Genomic DNA, 22358 nt, shown 5'->3' with positions numbered 1-22358 from the left:
ATGTGTGCTCCCGGTCAAATACAAAGAGGGCAGCGGCTTCTGGGCGAACAAGGTCAAGAGGAGGCACAGGTCAAATGGGCTGAGCAACAGGTAAGACACCTTAACAATAAACAACATACACATTACACAAAAGTGCTACAGGCACTTACATCATTGATTGAAAAAAAAACTTTGACAAAGACTTGAAATGTCCAATAAGGTTGCCATAGTGGATTTAATCACAGATATTCACATGTCCATGGAAAAACTAGCATTTTATATTCAGTGCATATTCATGTTGTAGTGACAAGGACTCGTCAACAAAATGCACCCAAAAGAAATTTGGCTTTAAACATTTCCGCCTCATGAGCAAGTAAAAAGTTTTTAAACATTTCCACTTTTATCAGACACTTTAGCACTGCAAAGCACTGGATTCTTCATCTGGTATCAATAAGTTACATTACAGATGTTACAACACACCATCTAGACTACTCTTGTCAAAGAGTAAATATGGGTGGAATGTTTTATGTACATAATATCTGGGCTGTATCAAGTTCAGTTCAGTGTAATTCTGGCTATTTTTGGTTAGGACATGAGCAGCAAGTCTTATAGGAATAGATGTGTTTTAGCTAGTTTTTTTTGCTTAAAACAGAATTGTAAATTTAATCAACGACAGCATCCTGTAATAGATCCAAGTTTTGCGAACTATACTGAATTATAAACTTTCTTTACAATTTAATTAATTTAGTTGTTAAGCCTTTTAGAGCACATTTTTCATAACTGTTAAATTGTTCCAAGTGAAGCCTCCCATCCATTTTCTAGATTCCCTTATCCTGTGCAGGATTCAGGTGGGTGGAGCCCTTCCCAGCATGCATTAGCCAAGAGTCAGGGTACATCACAGTGATGTACTGTATACATTTACAAGACATATATGTATCTATATATACAAATGGACAGACAACACATTCAATTTAGAGTCTTCAGTTCACCATGTCCATGGTTTGTGGGAAAAAACTGTACAGCAGCACCCTGAAGAAATCCAACCGACACAGGGGAACACACAATCTCCACACAGCCCTGTCATTTCTATAATCAAATTTCTTGTTGTGGGAGGACAATGTGAATCACTTTGCCACTATATCAACATATCCAGGTCTCTTGGGGAGTAAAAACTGTTGGTGGAGGGTCTGAAGAAAGATTAATTTGCTTCTTGCGACTTCTGCAGCCTCTAACTCACATTGATGGGTTTTGTATACACATATGTATACGTGTGTGTGTGTGTGTGAGAGTGTGTGTGTGTGTGTGTGTGTGTGTGTGTGTGTGTGTGTGTGTGTGTGTGTGTGTGTGTGTGTGTGTGTGTGTTAGTTAAAGAAAACAAGAAAGGGAAGACAAATTAGAAAATAATGCGAATAGTCTACTGAAAAAAAGCAATGAAAAACAGAACATTTAAGAGTTATGACTGGTTCAAAACCATCTCTGTCTGATATAACTTGGGTCTTTTTTAACCAAAGGGGACTGAAAAGCATCAGTGTTTGAGCACTGGCTCTCATCCCAGTACCTCAGAGTCAGTTTAACACAGCAACCTGATTGTGCTTCAATCTGTTGCCCCCATGTGGTGGTTGTTGGTACAGAACTTTTTATTCTTCGTTGCTCCTCCCTGAAACACACTCTTGCAAAAGACAGTGCAACTTGATCTTCTCAGCAGACGTCTATCTTCTCTGAACCATAAGCACAGTACTTTAGAGAAAATCAGTTCTGTGTGCAAATATGTTTCTGTTGACTTAATTTGGTGCACATTTGCACATACTGTGCACTCATTGTTCAGTGTGTTTTCACATTCACTTGTGATTGTGTGCGTGTGTGTGCGCATGTGTGCTTGTCTTGCATGTCGAAAGCAAAGACTGGTGATATCATGCCGAAGAGCAGATGTATTACACATTTATTCAGGTTATGTATGTCTGCAAATCTAAACTATATTAACCAAATGTAGCTACACACAAACACCTGGGCTTATACCTGTCTGATACCTGTATTATGAAACTAAATTCCTCCAAACACCACTTCTACAAACACCACCACCACCACCAATATGTTAATCCCTAGTATTACTGTGCACAAGATGTCATATGAAAACAATACAATTCAGCTATATCCCTTAATTTAGAGACTGTGAGAAAAGGGTGATTTGTGTGATACAGGTGGGTATTTTATTCACAAATGGACCAGAGGTTTTTTGTGTCAAGCAGTTCTTCTCAACTGATTTTAGTGTCAGTTCACTCTTGCAGCACATGTGAGCCCATGAGAGACAAGGTGGAAGAATCACTTGGCCTGCCTCGGGATGAGTCTCTGGTTTTAAGCACAGTGCTTACCACATGGCCACATGTAGGAACAGAAGGCGGTGTCTGGGTGCTGTCTGAGATTTTATTAGAAGCCTAGGTGTTGGTGCCAAGAAGTCCAAGAATATCCCTGTCGGATAATATGCTTGAATGGATCTTCATGTTTGTCCCCTTTATACCTTGGTTATGGACTTTTTTTTGTTTGTGCATGTGCTCCTTATTTATGTAGCCTACTGTAAATCTGTCTATGTGTGGTGTTTATCAGGAAGAAAGATCCAGATAAGAGAGCTTTTACAAGTGCCAGATTGTTGAAACTGTCAGTTTTCATCTTTTATTGTTCTATCCATCTATCCTTCTATAATATATTATAATAAGTGCTGAATCACTACTCCTGCAGGAAGGCACAAATCAAACCTTGAAGTTAAAATCGCAGTAATGTTTCGTTTGAAGAACCCCTTCTAATGCAAAAACATCAGTGTTAATAACAGAGATGTTATTGTTGCTAAAGCCTGATCAACTTCACACAGTGGATGTGTTGTTTGTGACCACGTTTTTTTTAACACAAAAAATATTAGTAGTAAGCTAGTTGGCCGGACATGCTAGCATCTTACAAACAGTGTTTTAATGTTTTCTTGAAATGTAATGATAGAAGTGTATTGCTTTTTATCAGATAACGTTTAGCTCAACATACAATGATTAGTCTGCAGTAAAATTTGTATTAGAGAATATGACAAAATTCAATTGCTGTGAACATAATTATTCATCCGTGCAGAAAGGATGGCAATAATCTGAAATTAAACATGAGTGGGTTTTTTAATACCTGTTCAGAAACCCAAACGTCTTGGTTTAGGACATCGTGATCATTACAACAAAGAACTCAACAAATTTATTTTAATAGGATGACTACATCTTGAGAAAAGTGATAAATATTTGAGGGGAGGAAGCAGTGAAATGTGTGTTCCCAAGCCTCTACAATAAGATTAGTTTGGAATAGCTTTGACCTGCTTCACAAAAACACTGCCAGGAACACAGTTAAAGACCCCCAAGCCTCAAAGAAACAAACATTCTGGACAAGTTTCAGATGAATGGCACAATGGGAATAGTGTGTTGTTCATTTAGACCAGCAAACTAAGACAGTTAAAGGAGACTTATCAGGCTCCTTTTCAGGTTCACAAATTTGTATTTTGGGTTTATACTACAACAGTACATGTTTACATATTTTAATGTTTAAAAAACACCTTGTTTTTATCATTGTTTCTGTCTCAATTTACCTGTAACTCTGTCTGCTTTGTTTTAGCACCTGTCTCTTTAAGACCCCCCTCGCAAAAAGCCCAGTCTTCTCTGATTGGCTTACGAGAATAAAATGGTTCCCCTTTACTGTAAAGTCATGGGTCAAGATACACAGGTGGGGCTGGTATGTTCTAATGAGTCTGCATGTGACAGAGGAAGGGGAGCCGAGTCTGAATGGCTTGTTGAATCTCATGTTTTCTGATTTGGGCAACCCACAAAAAACTGACGGGTGGCTTTTTTCACAGTTTATGGTTTGGTAGGCACTCAAACTATCCAAATATATGTGGAAGAAAAGCACTGAAAAAGTTGTTGACATGTCCCCCTTTAAAAGCTGCGCAGATAGGAAGACTGATATGTTGATCAATCTTGGCAGCAGGAAGTGATTTTGTTCAACATGAAATTTATTGCTTGACGTAGCTTCAAATCAAGCCAGAAACATTGCAGGCCTGACAAACTGATTTTGTTGAATATTACCTATGTTTTGATCTTTTGACTTTTAAAAGACAAAATAAAAATGAAAAATCTATCCGGATCAACCCCTCAAACATTTCGAATAGATAGGAAACAGTTGTGTCTATGTTTAGTTCTTCCATTAATTTGTGTTCTAATATAAATCAGCCCTTGGCATCACCACAGGGAAAATAAAACAAGTTACAGTTAAGTACAAACAAAAGTATTAGGAAAACAGTGTAGAAAGCCAATGTCTGCCATCTGGCCTAATGGAAAGGATGTGAGACCATAAGGCAGACATCAACACATTGTTGGAGAAGAAGCACAGTGACCAAGCAAAACGACAAAATGTCTGTTTTTCAGCCTTGGCTCTGCAAATAGTCTGGAACAGCTTAAGTCTGGGTTCACACAAAAAACACTGCCAGTAACAGAGGTAAAAGACACCAACCTCAAAGAAATAAATATTTTGGACAGTTTACTGATGAAGGGCACACATCTAAACTGTGTTTGGACCAATGGAAAGCTGTTGTATTAAGTGTAAGGGGTTTATATCCATAGAAATGTACAGTGTCAGCATGTACCAAGGGTTACTTTTTTACTATACGTGCAGATAAATTAGTGTAGTCTTATATTAAAAGTGTCTTTATTAAGGGTGTTGTTCATATTGTGGAGTTGGCTGAATTGGATTGCAGTGCGTGGGGCATATGGGCCTTTCAACTTGGAGACAAGACTTAAACGAGCCACCTGTGCTGTTTGGGCCTAGGTAACAACAGGTGTGGCTCATTAACTATAATCAGGGTGCGATTGGGAGGGTTGTTTTTTGGTCATGCACGATAAAACAAACATGCAAGAATGAAATCCCCCTCTCAATACCATGGATACAGTGCTACTTGGCCAAGCATGACAAAACACTTAAATAAGCACTTCAATATTTAATGGAAATTAAGCTCAAAATGTAAAGCACAACGTGGTATCGACATAAAACACAGCTCTCAAGTCAGAGAGCAGAGTTCACTTCTGATGAAGTGAACCCCCTGTTTACACGTGCATGATAACTTTGAAAAACAGAGACAATTCCCTTTGTTTGTGGCCTTCGTGGATGGAGAATTCGCCTCGGAAAAGTCTTTCTAAGAACTCCAGCCAGAGTGGAGGTTCTGGAAATCTTTGTACCCAATTTGCATGTAAACTGAGACAAACGGAGGTTTAGGCAGCCGAGGAAGTGAGGAAGAAAAGAGAGAGGAAGGTTTTTTTTTTGTTTTTTTTTGCTATTATTGGGATTCTGATTGCCAAACAAGAACTTCTCGTTACACTGCCACTTACAGGTTAGGCATGCTCTGCACAATTTTTGAAAACATAGAGGTTGAAATTTTTGTTTATAAAAATACCCCGGCTACGTGTAAACGTAGCCGGGGTATTTTGGGGTGTGGGGTGTGGAGTGGAGACACACATTAGGCAGTAAAAATTAGCTATCTCGTATCAATTATCATGAAACAAAGTTATCAAGAGAGAAAAGGCTTAGAAAAGAGAAATACAGATAGAGAAAATAGTAAAGAAGTAATAAAATATACAGCTTCACTGAATAGGTGAAAATTGTCATAGATAAATAGTTAGTGGGAGATTTAGCATTTTCTCACAAAAAAAATCTGAGATGCATTAAGTTTGCCTGGATGACTAACAGCTAAAAGTTGCTTGCTCAATGTGAAGGTTATGAGATGCTTTGTGTACTTAAATTGGGTACTTAAACTGTTTGTTTTGGTCTTCATACTGTTTCCATCCACTTTTCCAATGTTTGAAAAGCATGCGTCAACAATAAAGGAACATTCCATGGGAAGTCTGCAAAAGAATCTTTTGGGCCAATCAACAGAAGCATAAACCTTCCGTTCATACCTCACTGTTCTTTCATTTTGTTATACTCTATCTGTGTATTCAGCTAAACAGTGTGGGAGGCAATGAAAATTAAATTACACAAAATTCCTTGCAGTGCTTATTACTCATTGCATCATTGAGACAAACAATTGTTTAAAATGTCAACAGATTTGGTTAGTATTATATTATCAAAGCCAAATGCACTGTTTTACAAATGCATAAGTCAATAAACAAGATGATTCTGTGGGTCGAACAAGCTTGCAGATGTAAGCAAGGACATGCAAAAGCAGTCAAATGCCTCAACGTTTGCCATATAAATTGTCTGGTGGGGGATAAATATCTTGGTAACTCAGATATTTTGATGTAGAATGTGAGGTATGAAAGTTTTCCACACACGAGAAATGTGTCCAACATGGTCTCTAAGAATGGTATGTGAGTAGAGTAACAGACTGCACTGCGACCAATCAAATCCAGGCGTCAATTCCCGGTGTGCTTTGTGTGACGGACGTCCAACAACAAATGGGGGTAACATTTGGCCATTTATCTCACCCATCCCCTTCCTCAACTGCACCTATCAGAGTAGGACACCACCCCTCTCCATATTGGTCAATTGTCTCTCTATTTGTATAGAGAAGTACTTAATGCATGTCCATGTGCAGTGAGCAATGAGTGTGATTTCAGAGCTTCTGGAGAAGAACGGTGTAGGGGTAAAAGAATGAAAAGATAATAATTCATAGCACAGACATATGGGGAGAATTGGATCTGCTTTAACCTGCATTTCACCCCTTACAGTCCCATGCCATTGGTCAAAAACAAAGGAGAAGAAATGTGTATGTCAAGTGTTATGCAAGTCTCTGGTTGTCTCATAACCTTTTTGTCAAATTTTCCAAAGCCCTTTTCACAGCACGAGAGGTACGGCTGTATTTATTCCTCTTCACAACTGGCGTCTGGGTTCAACGGCTGCCAGAGATCTTTTTCACATTTTTCCACACAGTTTCTCCTACTCTTTTCATTTTTCCACAAATCTTCCCCATCTGTTACTTGATTTTTGGCTTGCACGCACCACTTTGGGGGAGAACAATTACCAACGAAAGGTGTTTATCTCTAAAGGTGATAAACTTTAGAAAAGGTGAAAGTAACATTGAGAGCATCATACATTTTTTTGGCTTTCGTGGTATAAAATTCCCGTTCCTTGTTGCACCTGTTCCTTGTTAGTAAACAGCAGTTTTTGGAAGATGCCCCAGACATTTATACTGATGACACCTTAAATGTACATGACGACCTGACTTCAGTTTGCTGAAGAAGCCTCCCCTCCTCCCTCTTTGTCTCTCCATTAACCACTCTCTCTCTTTCTCTCCTCCCCCTCTCTCCTTTTTTCCTTCTGTGTTTTTCTCCAGAGACTTCCAGTTTTTGAACACCACACTGTTCTGGCCCTCCACCCCACACACACAAAGAGTGAGAACGGCAGGTAAGCTTGCATGTGGAGGCATGCATTTGTGATTTCCTGTTTGATTATTACTCTTTATTTCTCTTTTCCGGATGGGAATGTCAGATGTCACTTTTGAGCAGTGGCTAGTGTAGCAACAGAGAAGGCACAAATACCAGTGCATGGAACAAAAAGTAGTAGAAGTTTGATGATGTGCATATTGTTTTTGAATAATAGTGTATTAGCCTAGATCTTACATGTTTATATAGATGTGTAGTGCATTTTTAGGACTGCTTCATAGATTCCCACAACTTAAGACCCTTGAAAACAATCTGTTGCGCTTGGATCCAGTTTCTATCTGCATTTTTTATGTGTCTGGATTTACTCATTCTGGTTCTGCATTGTCTGCATTGTTGATGTTGTACAATCATGATCCGAAATTAGTCATATGTCGGGTTTAAGTTCATTGTTCTGTGTATTTACATCATTGTTTTCAAAGAAAAGTACAGAAATCACTTTATTTGGTGTTTCACAAATAATACAGTCTTCAATGTCATATATGGATGTATGTATGTTGTGTTTACTCCTGGACATCTGTGTTGCATTACTGCTCCCAGTGGGTTCATATAGAAATGCGTCAAGTTGATTGATGGTGGTGCTGGGAGCAATAAAGTTTGCTTCAAACTGCAGCTGTAACGATGTGATTCAACACAGATAATTGAATCAAGGAATCCAGGAATCTAGTTGGTTAAAATTAACTCTTGGTTGATTATATAATCCTCTATGAAGTGGGTGTGATTAAAAGGTATAGGTAGGTGGGTAAGATTGACATCTCTCTAGCACAGGGGTCAGCAACCGTTTTAAATATGAAGTGCCATTTTAAAATGTTTTTTTCAAGCATTGGCCATATAATCATTACGCCTGCCATTCTGTGAAGAACGCAACAACAACAAGCCAATCAGAGGTAGAGTAGGGTGGGTCTTTGTGGAATGTGGTCCGGGAAAAAGTCAATCAAACTACCATAAATAACAGGCTGTACGTCTGCCAATGGCTGTGTAAGAGGTCATTTGGCATGCTGTTTGGAGTATTTCCCAAAAACTTATGCACACTTACTGCTAGTGTGCCATTGGTTGATCTACCGTTTGTCAATGGTGGCACGTGTGCCTGATGTTGCTGACTCCTGCTCTAGCATAATAGCTAAGGAGTTTTGTTTTATAGTTCTTTCATTCTTTAGTTTTCTTTTTTTAATTAATAAATCCTATTGCACCACCAGAATTCTAACTATAAACCTTCAACAAAGCACTATTTATGTCTCATTTATTTTATTAGTTATATATATATAGTATTGTGTAAATGTAATATGCTCTTGAACCCTCTAACCTTTCTAATGTTTCCACTGCCTCCCCTTCCCTTCTGTCTGTTGGATCCACAGACGTCATGTTCCCTCTCCGTATACCCCTGTTGGCCGTATTGGTCAGCGTGGCCCTGTCCCAGTACAATGATTATTATGACTACCAGCCTAATTTTATGCAAGGACCCTCAGCGCCCAACTGTAATCAAGAATGCGAATGCCCAATCAACTTCCCCACTGCCATGTATTGTGACAACCGCAAGCTCAAGTTTGTTCCAGTAGTCCCAACAGGGATAAAATACCTGTACCTCCAGAACAATCAGATAGAAGAGATCAAGGCAGGAGTGTTTGATAATGTCACTGATGGACTTCGCTGGCTGGTACTTGACTACAACCAAATTACCAATGCTAAGATAGCAAAGGGTACAATTGACAAACTTACACGCCTGGAGAAGCTATTGTTCAGCTACAACAACCTGACAGAGCCAGTTGTCCCTCCCTCAAAGTCCCTTGATGAGCTGAAGCTAATGCACAACAAATTATCCAAGTTCCCCTCTGGACTCTTGACTGACAAGGAGAACTTGACCTCCATCAACCTTCAGCACAATCAGCTAACGTCCGATGCCATCGGGGGGGCGTTCAAAGGGCCAAAGAAGCTGCTGTCCCTGGACATGAGCCACAACAAGCTGAAGAAGCTGCCTGCCGGAGTTCCCAGTTCACTGGAAATTCTCTACGCTGACTACAACGACATTGACAGTGTCGGAGCAGGATACCTGAACAAGATGCCCTCGCTGAAGTACCTAAGGATCTCCAACAACAAGCTGGTGGACTCCGGACTCCCTTCTGGAGTGTTCAATGTGACATCACTCGTGGAGCTGGACCTGTCTTTCAACAAACTGCAGTCCATCCCTGAGATCAACGAGCAGCTGGAGCAACTCTACCTCCAGGCCAACGAAATCAACAGTGAGTGGCGACTGTCAATCTTCACTCTTCTAAAAACATTTTTCAACTATTTGACTATTTTCTCAAAGGTGCCATGTGGAGTTTGTTTGTCTCACCAAAGTACGCATCTTTTAGCTTACTGCTTTACCTTTATCATAAGAGATTTTAAAAAAAGCATTATTTCAATCCATGTTTGTTGGCTTGCATTCTTCTTCACTGCCTTTGCAGGTGCATTACATCTTGGTGTGTTATTGACTGCCATTAGAAAAAATAGCATTAAACCACAGATATTGTGTATTGCTTGCTTCCTCGTCTTATTGGTCTGTATAAGGTGGTTGGAAGGTGTATGATAACTTCTCTCATTTTTTTATTCTCTGTAGAGTTTGACCTGGCAAGTTTCTGCAAGTACGTAACTCCTGTCAACTATTCTCACCTGAAGCATCTGCGTCTGGACGCCAACAACATCACACAAAGCAGCATGCCCTATGACTCCTCCAACTGCCTGCGCCAACTTTCAGATGTCATGTTTGAATAAGGACCTCCCTCAAATCTATGACCTTTCCATTACCCCCCTTCTCTACTACCCTTACATGGCTCAGCCCAAAGCCTTCTGGATTAAAATAGTGTAGTATCCCTCACTTGTCCTTGGACATAAGTAGTATGCAAATCTAGTGCCCGGTAATGGCATATTCATCAATTGTATTGTATATATTGAATAAAGAGCTGGGCAAATTTCATGGCAAAAGAAGTTAGCAACAAGTTTGCAGCATACTGTTGGCAAACATCAGTTAAATTTATCAAACATCAAACAAAGGATTTTGATATTTTGAACATTATCATTTTTCACATAAAAATGAAGGCAAAAAAATAGAAAAAAAAATGCAAAAATACAAAAAGTACAGGACCATGAATAAAAATTGATTATTCTGCTTTGATTTAAAAGACACACACTTTAAACATTCCAAACTTGCATTTGATTACATTGAATATAGACACGATGGAGTAAATGACGGCTCCAATGTCTCAATTAAATCATCAATCGTCATTTTGTTGTCTGTCTTGTGTGTTCCAATGTTTAGCATGTATAATATAATGTGGGTACAACAAATAATCCATTGCTGTGCAAAGGACCAGCATACAAGGATTGTGTACTCAAATTTAAGTGTGTAGTGCCAAATGTGAGAATTTATGAACAAGTGTAAAACAGCAGTAACCTTAAAGTCCCACTCCCAAATAAATCAAAGTTGTTTTAAGGTAAGGTATATATGTACTTCACGATTTAAGTCCACCAGGACTTAGCTCTCTGTAAAGAATGGGATAAATGGCACATGATTAAAAGGCATTGGTACTTCCCTTTAAACTACTGTACTTTCTCTGCTCAGTTAAACGTTGAAATGATTGAAGAGTAAAATTGTTTCTTTACGTTATTTTACTTCATAGCTGTCCACTTTCATGCACATTGCTGATTTGTATACATTTGCATTACTTGCATGCAACCAATGGTACCATTTTTTATAATAAACTAAAGCTTTTGCAGTTAAGGCGCTCTCATTGTTACGTTGTTGTTCACCATGTTTGATAAATGCTTCTTACCAATACAAAGTCAACTTGACAGCAGTGTGATGAATTAAGGATTGTCATTAATGAAGTTATGTTATTAGAATATCACATTTTGTTTAGGTCATTTTTCATTTGATCGTGATTTCTTTTGTGGCCTTTGACTCGGTAACTGCTCTTGGATTTGCTGTGAGAATACCGGACACAGTTGAATAAACCATGTTTCCAACATACAGTATTTGTATGATATCGCTTTTTAAGCCTGCTGTAATTAATTTCGAGCACATATGGAAACAAACTGATGTAGCCATATTATTTGATTCAGAATAAATGAAATGAAAGGATAACCGTCTTTTTTGCTAAAACTTTAATTTGTGAAACACATCTTAACAATCCATCCTGTATAAAGGGTTAATAAGTAATGCTTAAAAAAATAGTTGGTAAATCTTAGATAAATTCTAAATTCTGTAACAGACACTAATAATCGAGCAATCTGGGGTTGCCAGAAAGACATTTGCTCGATGTAATAAAACAATTTAACCACGTTTGGGTATCTCTGCAAATAATGGTTCAAAACACATGGTGACCATATGAATAATAAACATTAGGAACTCCTCTCTTATAGTCTGGTTTTAGGAACAAGTTGAAGCCAAGTGAACGGAGCAAACAAACAAAACAGTACAATCAACAGTCCATTTTGTCCACAGAGGTACTACAGTTTATAACCTGAGCATTACGACAGGACATGAGTAGTTGCGGATTTACTCTGTGGAGTGTGCTGTCATTTTTTGGCAGCTATTATCTTCCCTTCCGGCCAAAATCTTTGGGATTTACAAAAGGAAAGAGTTTTTAAGACAGATGAAAGATACATTTATTTATTCCACAAGGCCCTGTTGCGTTTCAGATACACTGTTTACATTCATTGCCCAACTGATTTCACAAAGCCATGCCTTGTGGTGTTCATCTGTAACTTTTGTTCCCCGGATTTCACTTGTGGCGCTCAAGTTTATTGCAGTTGTGACGCAAAGAACCTATCATTTTGATTGTTTCAATGTAGCTTTGAGATAAACAGAAAAACTGTTGGTCCTGAAGGGATGCAGGGGTTGCAGAGTTTTTCTCAAAACTGTAGCTTTAAGATGTTTTCTGCGTAAATCTACACTATCAACTGTCACAGACAGAAACCACAAATGTCCCATGACAATTTCAAAGTAGTCTACTTTATTTTTTCAGTAATGCTGTCTTGTGGCGCGTTAACACAAACAGTTGTCAGAGAGGTCTCTCCTGGTGTACTGTTGCCGATAAGATCATTTTAGTCTGCACATTAGGCTTTTCAGGCTCACTTGTAGACAAAAGTCATACATTTAAAGAATGATTAATGCAGGTTCATCAAAAGGTTTCTTGAGCCATTTTTCTATGGAGAAAATATTTTATTTCTCCTCCATTGTTTTACATCTTAAAAGGTCACAACACAACACTAAGAGAGTAATAATAATTAGGGTTTTGGCCCCTTTAGGGCGTGAAGGGCTTTTAGTCTTGTAATTGAAGAGTCTGAGAATGTTTTCATGGTCTGTGAGAGGGAAAGAAAACCTTAAAATCAGCACATTCCTTTTGGTTTCTGCAGCATCTTTCAAAACGTTACCATCCATTTTAGCCTTAAGAAGACAGAATACATCTTTATACGGAATTGATGTTGACGTTTGGAAAAGTATACATCCTCTACATCCTTTAAAATGAACTTGTGATATCCATAATGCACTGACACTGTTGATAATAAATCAAGAGCAGGATTCATAGTTGTAGTTATATGATAAATCCCTTTTTATAGTATCAATAACATCTTTACAAAGCTGTGTACCAACTGTTACAACACCCATAATCCTGGCAGATGTGTACCAAATGGGCTAAAACCACTAGTTTTATTCTTAGAGCGTTAGTCAAAGGTTCCATTAGAGCAGACATTATTTAAAGATTGTAAATTAGTTGATTAGATGTGCGGCATTTATAGTTATAATGGGAATGGCTTCCAGATGTCCCATTTGATTCCTGCAAGGTGTTTGTAATTAGAGCCAGCTGTCAAGTTGAGTTTTACTTCAAATTTGACCCGCTTATGTAAAAATGAACGTCAGTAGTCCTCTGTCTTGGAGGTGCTGGGAGCTGATTTAAATACGCAACACTTCTCTGTGCCATCCAATACCAGTCAGGAGGTAAAAGCATTAGCAGTCTGTCCACAGCCACTACCATTACAACATGTTACATGTTTGTTTTAACAGTCTTTTCACATTCCACATGTTTTTATAGTCATTTGTACAGATTCCCAATCTAGGACAATTTCCTCCTCTTCCTCCTGGGTCTCCCTTATTTAAATCCTGAGTGGAGCTCCTGCTGCCTGTGTCTAGACAATAAAGTCCTTTTATAAAGTCTTGAGTCTCACGTCCTCCTGTTACAGATGGTGAGTGAAAGTATAATCAGCTGTTGCAGCCTGGCAACCCAACTCCAAAGATCTATCCCTGTTTGTCATATTCTGTCTCAAACTTTTTTCCACAGATTCTCACTTAACTGACACTCTCTCCTTTTGTTTGTTGGACGTTTCCCTTCCTCTTTTATTCCAAGCTCTCTCCCCATCTCTGTACATTTCTCTTGTCTCACCCTTGTCCAAAGAACTTTAGAGTAGCAAGGATCGTGTGCATAAGGATATGAATGTTTAAAGCTTTAGTGCGTAAGTTTATTTATATTATTGAACGTCCGTTACATAAAGGTTGCTACAAAGATGATTTAGACCATCAGCTTCACACAACTCTCTCTTTGTTTCTCAGTATGGCTAAGTTCAGAAGATTGTGTCGTGCGGTGATTTTCCCGGGCAGAAGTTTGGGTGAAGATAATTACTTTTTCTGAAGAGTCCATCATGTTTTTTAATCCTCCTTGTCATCTTTGGCAACTAGCAACTGCGTGGAGGAGGGGTGGGGGGCGAGTGAGCGGAAGGCTTGCATCATGTAAATGCATCAACAGTGTCATTATTTAGAATTCTTCATGGGGGCAACAGAAACTTCGTAATATAGGTTTAAATTTGAAGTAGTACATATATGTATATATATACATATACATATAACAGCAGGACTAAGAGTTTGAAGCCCTGTGATTCTCTATTAGGCGCAGCAGTGTTTTGTGCTAAATGCAAACTGCAGCACGCTAACATGCTCACAATGCCAATGCTAACATGCATTTGCAGGTATACTGTTAGTCATGTTCGCCATTTTAGCTCAGCTCTTTAGCATCAATTTTCCTGAGAGGTGCATAGTATTTGTGTACCAAATTTTAATGACAATCAATCAAGCAAAGCTGTCAAAACATTTCAATCGAAACAACAGATTAACCTTATGGTAGCACAAGAGGAAATTAGTCATTAGGATTTATTGTCTGTGAATCAAAATTTCAAGTTTTTTGACTGAACATGCAGAAAAACAATGGGGAAAAAAATAGATACTTAAAATACAAAAGAAATTGTGGAATAAAAGGACATTAGTATTCTTCAAATATTGATGTGCACACATTCAGCTTGATTTGCCTCTTCATCTTTGGATACATATCGGAAAAAATCAAACTAAAAGTGCACAACAATACCAGAATATATGGCTGTCAACAGCACCAGGTTTACTTGAATTCCAATTTTCCATGACATCTTAAGGGTGAGACACTATAAAACTAATTAGGTCAAACTTTTACTTCAACAAAGTGGTTAACTTTAACAGTGATCTGGGGCTCCTGCTCTACCACGATATACACTTTTGTATTGCGAAGCTGTTTCTGGCAATGAATGTAAAATCCTTCTACAGTGATGTCATTGAGTAATATATTATCACTGATAGGCAGGACAGGAAAAAGTACAAAAAGAAGATCTAGGTTGGAAAAGAAAAAGAAGAACATTTTCCTGTGAAAAGTTGGGTGTGAATGTCTGAGATCAGACCTCTCTAAGCTCCTCTCTTACCTCACCTGACAGCCTAGTAAACACATCCGTGTGGCCCGTCAGCTGAAATGAGTCATAAACTGGTTGTGCATCCATCCCCCAGCATAATGTGTAAAGAGTAAATCCTCCATTGTAGACCAAAAGGGTAAGTGGGGTGGAGTGACAGCAATTTTACCCCTACACCACACTTGTGACTTTTTCTACCAACCAACCAAATGAGAAGAGGCGGACAAACACTGCTGGGCTGGTAGAAAAGTAGGCATCACAAATTCTGAAAGGACATCCCAACTAACACAATCATCCTCCTGCCAACCACACATGCTCCATCCTCTCTGTTCAACTTTTGAACAAAGTGCAGCATCCTAAGGGGAATCAATCCAAGAAGTCTAACTGGGCTGGACAGTGACACTGTGGATGACCATCAGAGCTATTCATTGGAGAAGCACCAGAGCCAAACCAAACCACACCTGTTGGAGGAGCAGGTAAAGATGATTTTACCTTTCTTTCACAATACATCTGTTTGAGAGAGGGGGCATTGAAAGGCTTGGACCATGCATCTTTCAGAGGGTTTGCTTCTGATTGGATTGATCTTTACCTTTCACATGATGCACCTTGCCATCTCATGTTTCAGAACCTCCAGGTAACACATGAAGTGGGTAAGTAACCTTGCAAATAAAAGGAGGCTTTGAAAATATTTAACGTAAATGTCTCAGTTGTTACATGCATTTTTTCTCTCAGTCACACTTTATGTAATGAATGTTTAACGTCAGGAACAAGAAATATTGATTGATAGACACTTTTGTAATCAATCAATTTAGCAACAGTTTAACAATCATGCTAAAGAGTGAATGAACTGAGTAGTAAAAAAAAAAAAAAAACTGTGGCTGTTCAACATTTGTAAATGCTACATCTTGGAAAGTCACTTTCACTTCCAAACCTGTTTTTTCCAAATAATAGATATCTATAAACACAGTTACTCTCTCCGCTCTGGATGCAGTGAGCCATGCAATCTCTTCCAAGGGTTTCAAAGTCATGAAGTGGATTTAAGCAAAGCCATCAACTGGAACAGATTCTGCAAAACCCGTGCAGTGCAAACACAACCCGTTGTATAATTAACATAGCTGGCTCAGACACAAAGCCCCTGGCAGGAAATAGGCATTATCATATTTCTATGCATGTGTTTCTCCTTAGTCTGTCAGGCAGAATGTAGCCAACATGTGTTTTCAGTAATATATGTTTCATTTTGCAGATACGTGAAGCCCGGAATCACCATTTTCACCAATTTAAATCTCCATCCACATTATTAATGATTATTACCCCATCTGTTGTGTGTGCAAGTCAATAACAGTTTCTATGAAATCACACCAAGTTTGGGTTCAAGTAGTACATAACTGCAAACGTGTCCTTTCATGTAGATGTCAATTTGTCTTGGACGTACAGTTCCTATGAACGGGCTCAGGGCTAACGTCTGGATATTTAACTGATAATACAATATTACAAACGTGTAGATGAATGATTACTGTTAAAAAATGCACCTTGGTAAACAGAGGAGGAGCTCTGATGAGATTGTATGGCTGACTATGGATAAGTTTTGCTCCAACCTCACACAGCTCTGATGGGATTACCCTGCTGCATTTAAACCTTTGCGTCATCACTGGAAATTAGCGCAACCTCATGCTGGCATGTTAAAAGGTCACCAATCATGATGCTGGAATAGCTTTTACAAAAACAATTTGCTTGACCAGCATGCAGCAAAATCCCCCCAGATTAAGCCTGACCTCCATCTCATAACACCATCACCTAGCATGTCTGCAGACAACGTGTTGTACTTAATCAGAGTGCGTCATCTTTGTGCTGGATGCTTAAGCAGTCCAGCACAGACAACGTGCCTTCCCTTGATCAAAATCAAATTGAAACCAATGAGTTCATAGAGTTGCCTTCCACCTGCATAAAGTATCCTGCAAGAACTGTTCAAATTACATTGAATAGTGATCATGACAAGACGCACGTGCAAAAATAATACTTGAATAAGCTGTGTCAATTCAAAGTCATTGTTATGGGATCCAATGTGTGCCACCATCTCCACTAGTCAATCTGTTTGAGCCAGGATGGTCCATTTAGACATTTATACCAATTCTGAACGAAGATCTATCAGACCAAAGACAAATCCGCTCACGTAGAACATTGTCAGAATTTCGTGACCAGGTGCTTACAGTACTGGTGAACAGACGTGATAGCCTCTTGCTGACATTTGGAAAGGATCATCTGTTCACAATTATAATGAGATGTATTTGTGGACTTTGTGTTAATCTCACTTACTCTGTTTACTGCAAACACTGTAAGACTTTTGCAGGAAGCAGATTATTGAATCTTGATCTGATCGCCGTGGCCGGCAGCAGCACAAACTGAGCACAAAAGGTCGGTAAAGGACGCTGAGGGAGTGAATGGAGTTAAATAGAGATAAAGCATGCCAACCAAGTAAGGATGGGTTGTACATGTGGAAGTCAACAAAAAAGAACAGGAACTGTGGGCTTGTATTAGCCTGTTTGTAAGTGGGCCATGTGTCAAGTACTAAAAAGGCTTAGCACACTACACACCATCATGGGATTGTGACCTTTAATCCTGGGAGAATCTCATTGGCCAAGATAAGCTTTGGTGTCTTCATGAGTGGTTGGCACAGGCTGAATGAATAAACTAGTGGTACAAATACAGGGCAGAGAGAGGTACATCATAATTATTTGGGACTACGCTTTGTAACTTGCTGAGGAGGAACACAGGCAAGAGGGAATTTACAGAGTATAAGGTAAGCTGGATTCCAGGAAGGCAACGACATTTATACCACGTCTGGATAACTGGTTGGTTATTTGGTAAATGTTTGTCTTGCAACAAGTGATTGGGCTTTAGCTTTAAGGATGCACGGATAACACTTTAATTATTTGTACCACACTTTGTTTCTCAAAGCTTGACCCCTGTACAGTGAAAAAGCAAAGGCACATCTCTCAAAACAGGTGGGCCGGCTTTGTCTTTGAAGTGCGCCCATCAATGAAAAAATGTGGCCTCTGCAAATGAATTCCAGACAAAATTGGAGTGCATCAAGAATTAAATAAGCACCAGATGGCAGCTGAGAGGAATCAAGTAGAGGCTTAAGAAATGGGTGGAAAGAAGATGGTAGAGCAGACTTTGTTTGTTTCACTTTTTATTTGTGCTTCTTTTTTATATTGCTACCCCCCCCCCCCCCCCCATTTTGCATGGTATCCCCCCTTTTGCATCTCACTCTTTGTCCTTTACTCCTGTCAGTGGCTAGTACCAGGCCATCTGCCCTTTACCTGAACTGACTTGCATCCCTAATGAGGAAGATTTCAGTTCAGTACCTCAACTGAATGTGTGCCATGCTTGCACATGTGTTTATTTGCACATACCATTGCATCAGCTGTACAAAACAAAGCAAGTGGACTGTGAGATGTGTGGCAGGGTTAGCCATACATGTTGCAAACAAAGCCAGGTGAACAGTTGGCATCTTACACCTGACATCCGCAGTCTTCACATATAAGCTGAAAGATTGTGATAATCCAACTAAAGTTGACCTGGCTCGGCATCCTGTCTTTGGAGCTTTACTCGAACAGAGCAGGTTACTCTGCTCCTTTGGCAACTGCCATTGAAATCTGTTGATAATGACATTAGTGGTAAAGTAGGTGACATACACTGGTTGTGGCTGATTTCGGCCAGAGTGTGCAATGGTGAACACTGGGTCAGCTGATGCATTTGTGTTTGATTCCAGCTACATGATATGCAGTATTTAAAGTGACTGTGTGTTAGAATTCTGGAGTGTCACTGTAAAGGCCATACCAAGACTGTTGTTAATCTAGAATCACAAAACGAACACAGGTTCTCAAATTAAAACACTTGTATTGGTTATCAATCACAGTGTTTTCCTTAACACCTCATCTGATCCTATTTATCCTGAACATCTAGGGCATTCTGATGTCAATTTTTCCAATTCTTCCTTAAAGCCTGTGTAACCATCTATAATATTAATTTGTATCTTGTTTTGAATTATAGATTTGGCAGCAAAATGGCACTTCTCCTGAGTCTTCTCTGCACCTTGTGCCTGGTGGGGCAAGTTCTTGGCCAGGACATGCCATATGAGGAATATATGGCCCAGATTCAAGCTTGCCCTAAAGAGTGTCGCTGCCCCCCCAACTTCCCTCGTGCTGTCTACTGTGATAATAAAGGCCTGAAGAGCATCCCTAAAATCCCTACACAAACATGGTATCTCTACCTGCAGAACAATCTAATTGAGGTACTCTCAGCAGATGCCCTGCGCAACGCCACACAGCTGCGCTGGCTGAACCTAAACCGCAATAAAATCACCAGTGAGGGAGTGGAAGAAGTTGTCCTAAGTACAATGTCTCACCTGGCGCACCTTTACATGGATGAAAACCTCTTGTCCTCTGTGCCGTCTCCCCTGCCAGCTAGCCTAGAGCATCTACTTCTCTCTCGCAATCGAATTTCCAAGATCCCTGCTGGTGTCTTCATTGGTCTGGATAAGCTCAACCTCTTGGACCTCCAGGGGAACAAGCTGATGGATGAAGATGTGACTGAGGTGAGCCTGAAGGGTCTAAACAACCTGGTACAGATCAATCTAGCCAAGAACCAGCTGAGTAGCATGCCACTTGGCTTACCACCCACCACTACCCAACTTTTCCTTGATGGCAACAACATTGAGAATATCCCAGCTGGCTACTTCAAACGTTTGCCAAAAATGGCATTTCTGAGGCTCAACCACAACAAGCTTGACAGCAGTGGAGTTCCGAAAAATGTGTTTAATGTCTCCAGCATTTTGGACTTGCAGCTGTCCCACAATCGTCTGACTGAGGTTCCCCTCATTTCTTCAGACCTCGAACACCTTCACCTTGACCACAACAATATCAAAAGTAAGTCGCTGACATTTTCCCAAAGCACCTACTGCTTTTTTCTGAATATAGTGATTCATTTGAACTGTACATAGATCCATGGTGTGTTTCTTCTATGCATTTATTAACTGTTTTTTTTTTGTCAGAAAGATATCCTGCAATGCAATTGTACTCATTTATTCCCTTTATGTATTTACAGGTGTAAGTGGCACCAACGTCTGTCCTGTCGCCGTCGACACTGTGGATGACTCTATGAATGAAAGTGTTCCTCGACTGCGCTACCTTAGACTGGATGGCAATGAGATTAAACCACCAATTCCCAGGGATGTCATTCTTTGCTTCCGTCTCCTGAGGTCCATTGTCATCTAAAATAAATCTTAATTCAATTTTGATTTCCTTCAACTGACTATGATATGTGATTCCATGCAACAATTGTAATGTGAGTAATATTTGCATTTTTGTGAAGCTCAAATATTTGACACTAGTTGACAGCAACTTGTTTCATTGCTATGAATTACGAAAAATATCTAAAAGAAATTACTAAATTGAGGAACTGATGGTTTAGAAGCTGTACTGACACTGCAAGCTGTTGACAATTAGATGTGCCTTATTTTGGTGTAAACATCTGCATGTAGAATTCAGAATGAAAATCGGTTTATAATTTAGCATGACAATGATTTAGACGGATAGGAGGACAAAATGGGTTTATGACATGTTGAGGACTCATTGTCATTATGCTTCTTTGAGCAGGAGGCAAAGCTTATTAGGTAAAATGTCACTTTTTATTTTTTCTAATATTTCAGGAGAACCTTCACTTAATACTTGTAGACTTAAAGCCAAATGAATGATCTTGTGTTCTAGGTTTCTAGTATCTCTACTCTATTCTATAACATTCTTATTTCCTGTAGGTAATTTATTTCTATTTTATATCACAGGAAACTAAGTGGACACCTGTGAATATTCATGGCCAATACTCCTTAACGTTTTGTATACAAAGAAATGGGATAAAGGTTTAAAAAAAATGCCAACACACTTTTTAATTCAGATTATTATTCTAAATAAACTGAGAAAGAAATTTCATTTTATTTGTCTTTAACTTAAATAAAACATCTGAAAATGTGCCCAAGTGTAATTTTGTCATGTTTATACAACTCCAGCATTTACAAACGCAACCTGAATGTACATATACAACTTATAATCATACTACTTGTTGTATAAGGGTGTTTTTCTACCAACTTTTGTTTAAGATATATTGAATAATAACTGAGGGAAGTTATCTTGTTATTATAAATGAACATACAGTACATCATCTTCCACATAACATCTTCAACCAATCAACCAAGTGACAGTTGATTTCCATTACGTGAACTGTGTAGCTACAAAACAAACTTTCTGTGTATCTGACACACCCTTTTGAGCTATGAAATTACAAAACTGTTAAATAACATGCATGATTATACACATAAAATCTCAATTTAGTCCAAGCCCAAAGATCAAATGAAAAACATGAGTAAATTGTCTATTTGTTTAAGGGTTTAATGTGCAAAAGAGTTCAGCAAGAATTTAAAAACAAACCTGCAGCACCTGCCAGGCTGTCATCATTATGCATAATCAAAACACACAGGTTAGCCCATATCCATAAACAGTGACATGAACAGTAGTAAACACATGTAATGAATTAAGACAGTGACACTTTATGATGATTTTTGACTAAAATTATAGTTTGTACATGTTGTAATAACTCTGCATCATCCAAAAATTTGAATTAACCAAATGGGTTTAACATATTGACAGTCCTAGCTCCAGAATAAACATTTAAACATAATTCATGCATTTGCTGGCCTTGAATTGCCACCTCACTGTCAATCAGCCTACAATGTGAATGCTTCCACAGAGTTGGCAAACTCTGCAGGACTTCTCAGGCCCTGTACAATGGACTGTGTCATACCTTTTTGTGCATCAATTGTTGTGTCAAGATTTTTTGGGCGACAATTAATTCAGTTATTTCTTTTTGAGAATTCCTGGCAGAAGAAAAGCAATTTGAGTCTATATGACAGGTGCAGAAGGATTTCTGGCATTCCGGCTATGTCCTTTTTCCCCTCACTCATCAAAAGGTCTAGAGTTACCATGGGATTAAGAGAGAGGGGTGGGCAGGTTGAGACAAAATCGTGGCCAAATAGAGCTGACAGATGCTAGCCAGTAGCATCCTGCGTGTCTCCTTTTTTGTTTGTTTTCACTATGCACACAGATGACAAGTCTATGAGTGTAGCATTTCTTTGAACATGCA

The 22358-nt window shown here is 39.0% G+C and overlaps 2 protein-coding genes across 3 annotated transcripts; both read left to right on the top strand.

Moving 5' to 3' along the window:
* Positions 1–7299: 7299 nt before the first annotated feature.
* lum (lumican) lies at positions 7300–11430 on the top strand. The gene is made up of 3 exons (XM_034863079.1): positions 7300–7389; positions 8780–9661; positions 10021–11430. Exons 2-3 carry the CDS (start codon positions 8785–8787, stop codon positions 10173–10175), a joined length of 1032 nt encoding a protein of 343 aa, XP_034718970.1. The 5' UTR covers positions 7300–7389; positions 8780–8784; the 3' UTR covers positions 10176–11430.
* A 3971-nt stretch (positions 11431–15401) lies between these two features.
* kera (keratocan) lies at positions 15402–20473 on the top strand. Of its 2 annotated transcripts, none has more exons than XM_034863068.1 (3): positions 15402–15640; positions 19218–20092; positions 20271–20473. In XM_034863068.1, the coding sequence occupies exons 1-3, from the start codon at positions 15573–15575 to the stop codon at positions 20438–20440; spliced, it is 1113 nt and encodes a 370-aa protein (XP_034718959.1). In that variant the 5' UTR covers positions 15402–15572; the 3' UTR covers positions 20441–20473. The 2 variants fall into 2 exon arrangements, with proteins under 2 accessions (XP_034718959.1, XP_034718961.1); XM_034863070.1 differs by lacking the exon at positions 15402–15640 and adding an exon at positions 17846–17961.
* Positions 20474–22358: the final 1885 nt, after the last annotated feature.

This window comes from Etheostoma cragini, chromosome 23 (assembly GCF_013103735.1).
Source record: "Etheostoma cragini isolate CJK2018 chromosome 23, CSU_Ecrag_1.0, whole genome shotgun sequence".
NCBI classification, from domain to species: domain Eukaryota; kingdom Metazoa; phylum Chordata; class Actinopteri; order Perciformes; family Percidae; genus Etheostoma; species Etheostoma cragini.
Note: the sequence above shows the minus strand (reverse complement) of the source record. Positions and strands in the feature narration are given on the sequence as shown.

Excerpts from the sequence above, each read along its gene's own strand:
- kera (XM_034863068.1), top strand. The coding sequence starts at position 15,573 with ATGACCATCAGAGCTATTCATTGGAGAAGCACCAGAGCCAAACCAAAC. Across the intron at positions 15,641-19,217 it reads CACACCTGTTGGAGGAGCAG|ATTTGGCAGCAAAATGGCAC; the intron begins GTAAAGATGATT and ends TTTGAATTATAG. Across the intron at positions 20,093-20,270 it reads TGACCACAACAATATCAAAA|GTGTAAGTGGCACCAACGTC; the intron begins GTAAGTCGCTGA and ends ATGTATTTACAG.
- lum (XM_034863079.1), top strand. The coding sequence starts at position 8,785 with ATGTTCCCTCTCCGTATACCCCTGTTGGCCGTATTGGTCAGCGTGGCC. Across the intron at positions 9,662-10,020 it reads CCAGGCCAACGAAATCAACA|AGTTTGACCTGGCAAGTTTC; the intron begins GTGAGTGGCGAC and ends TATTCTCTGTAG.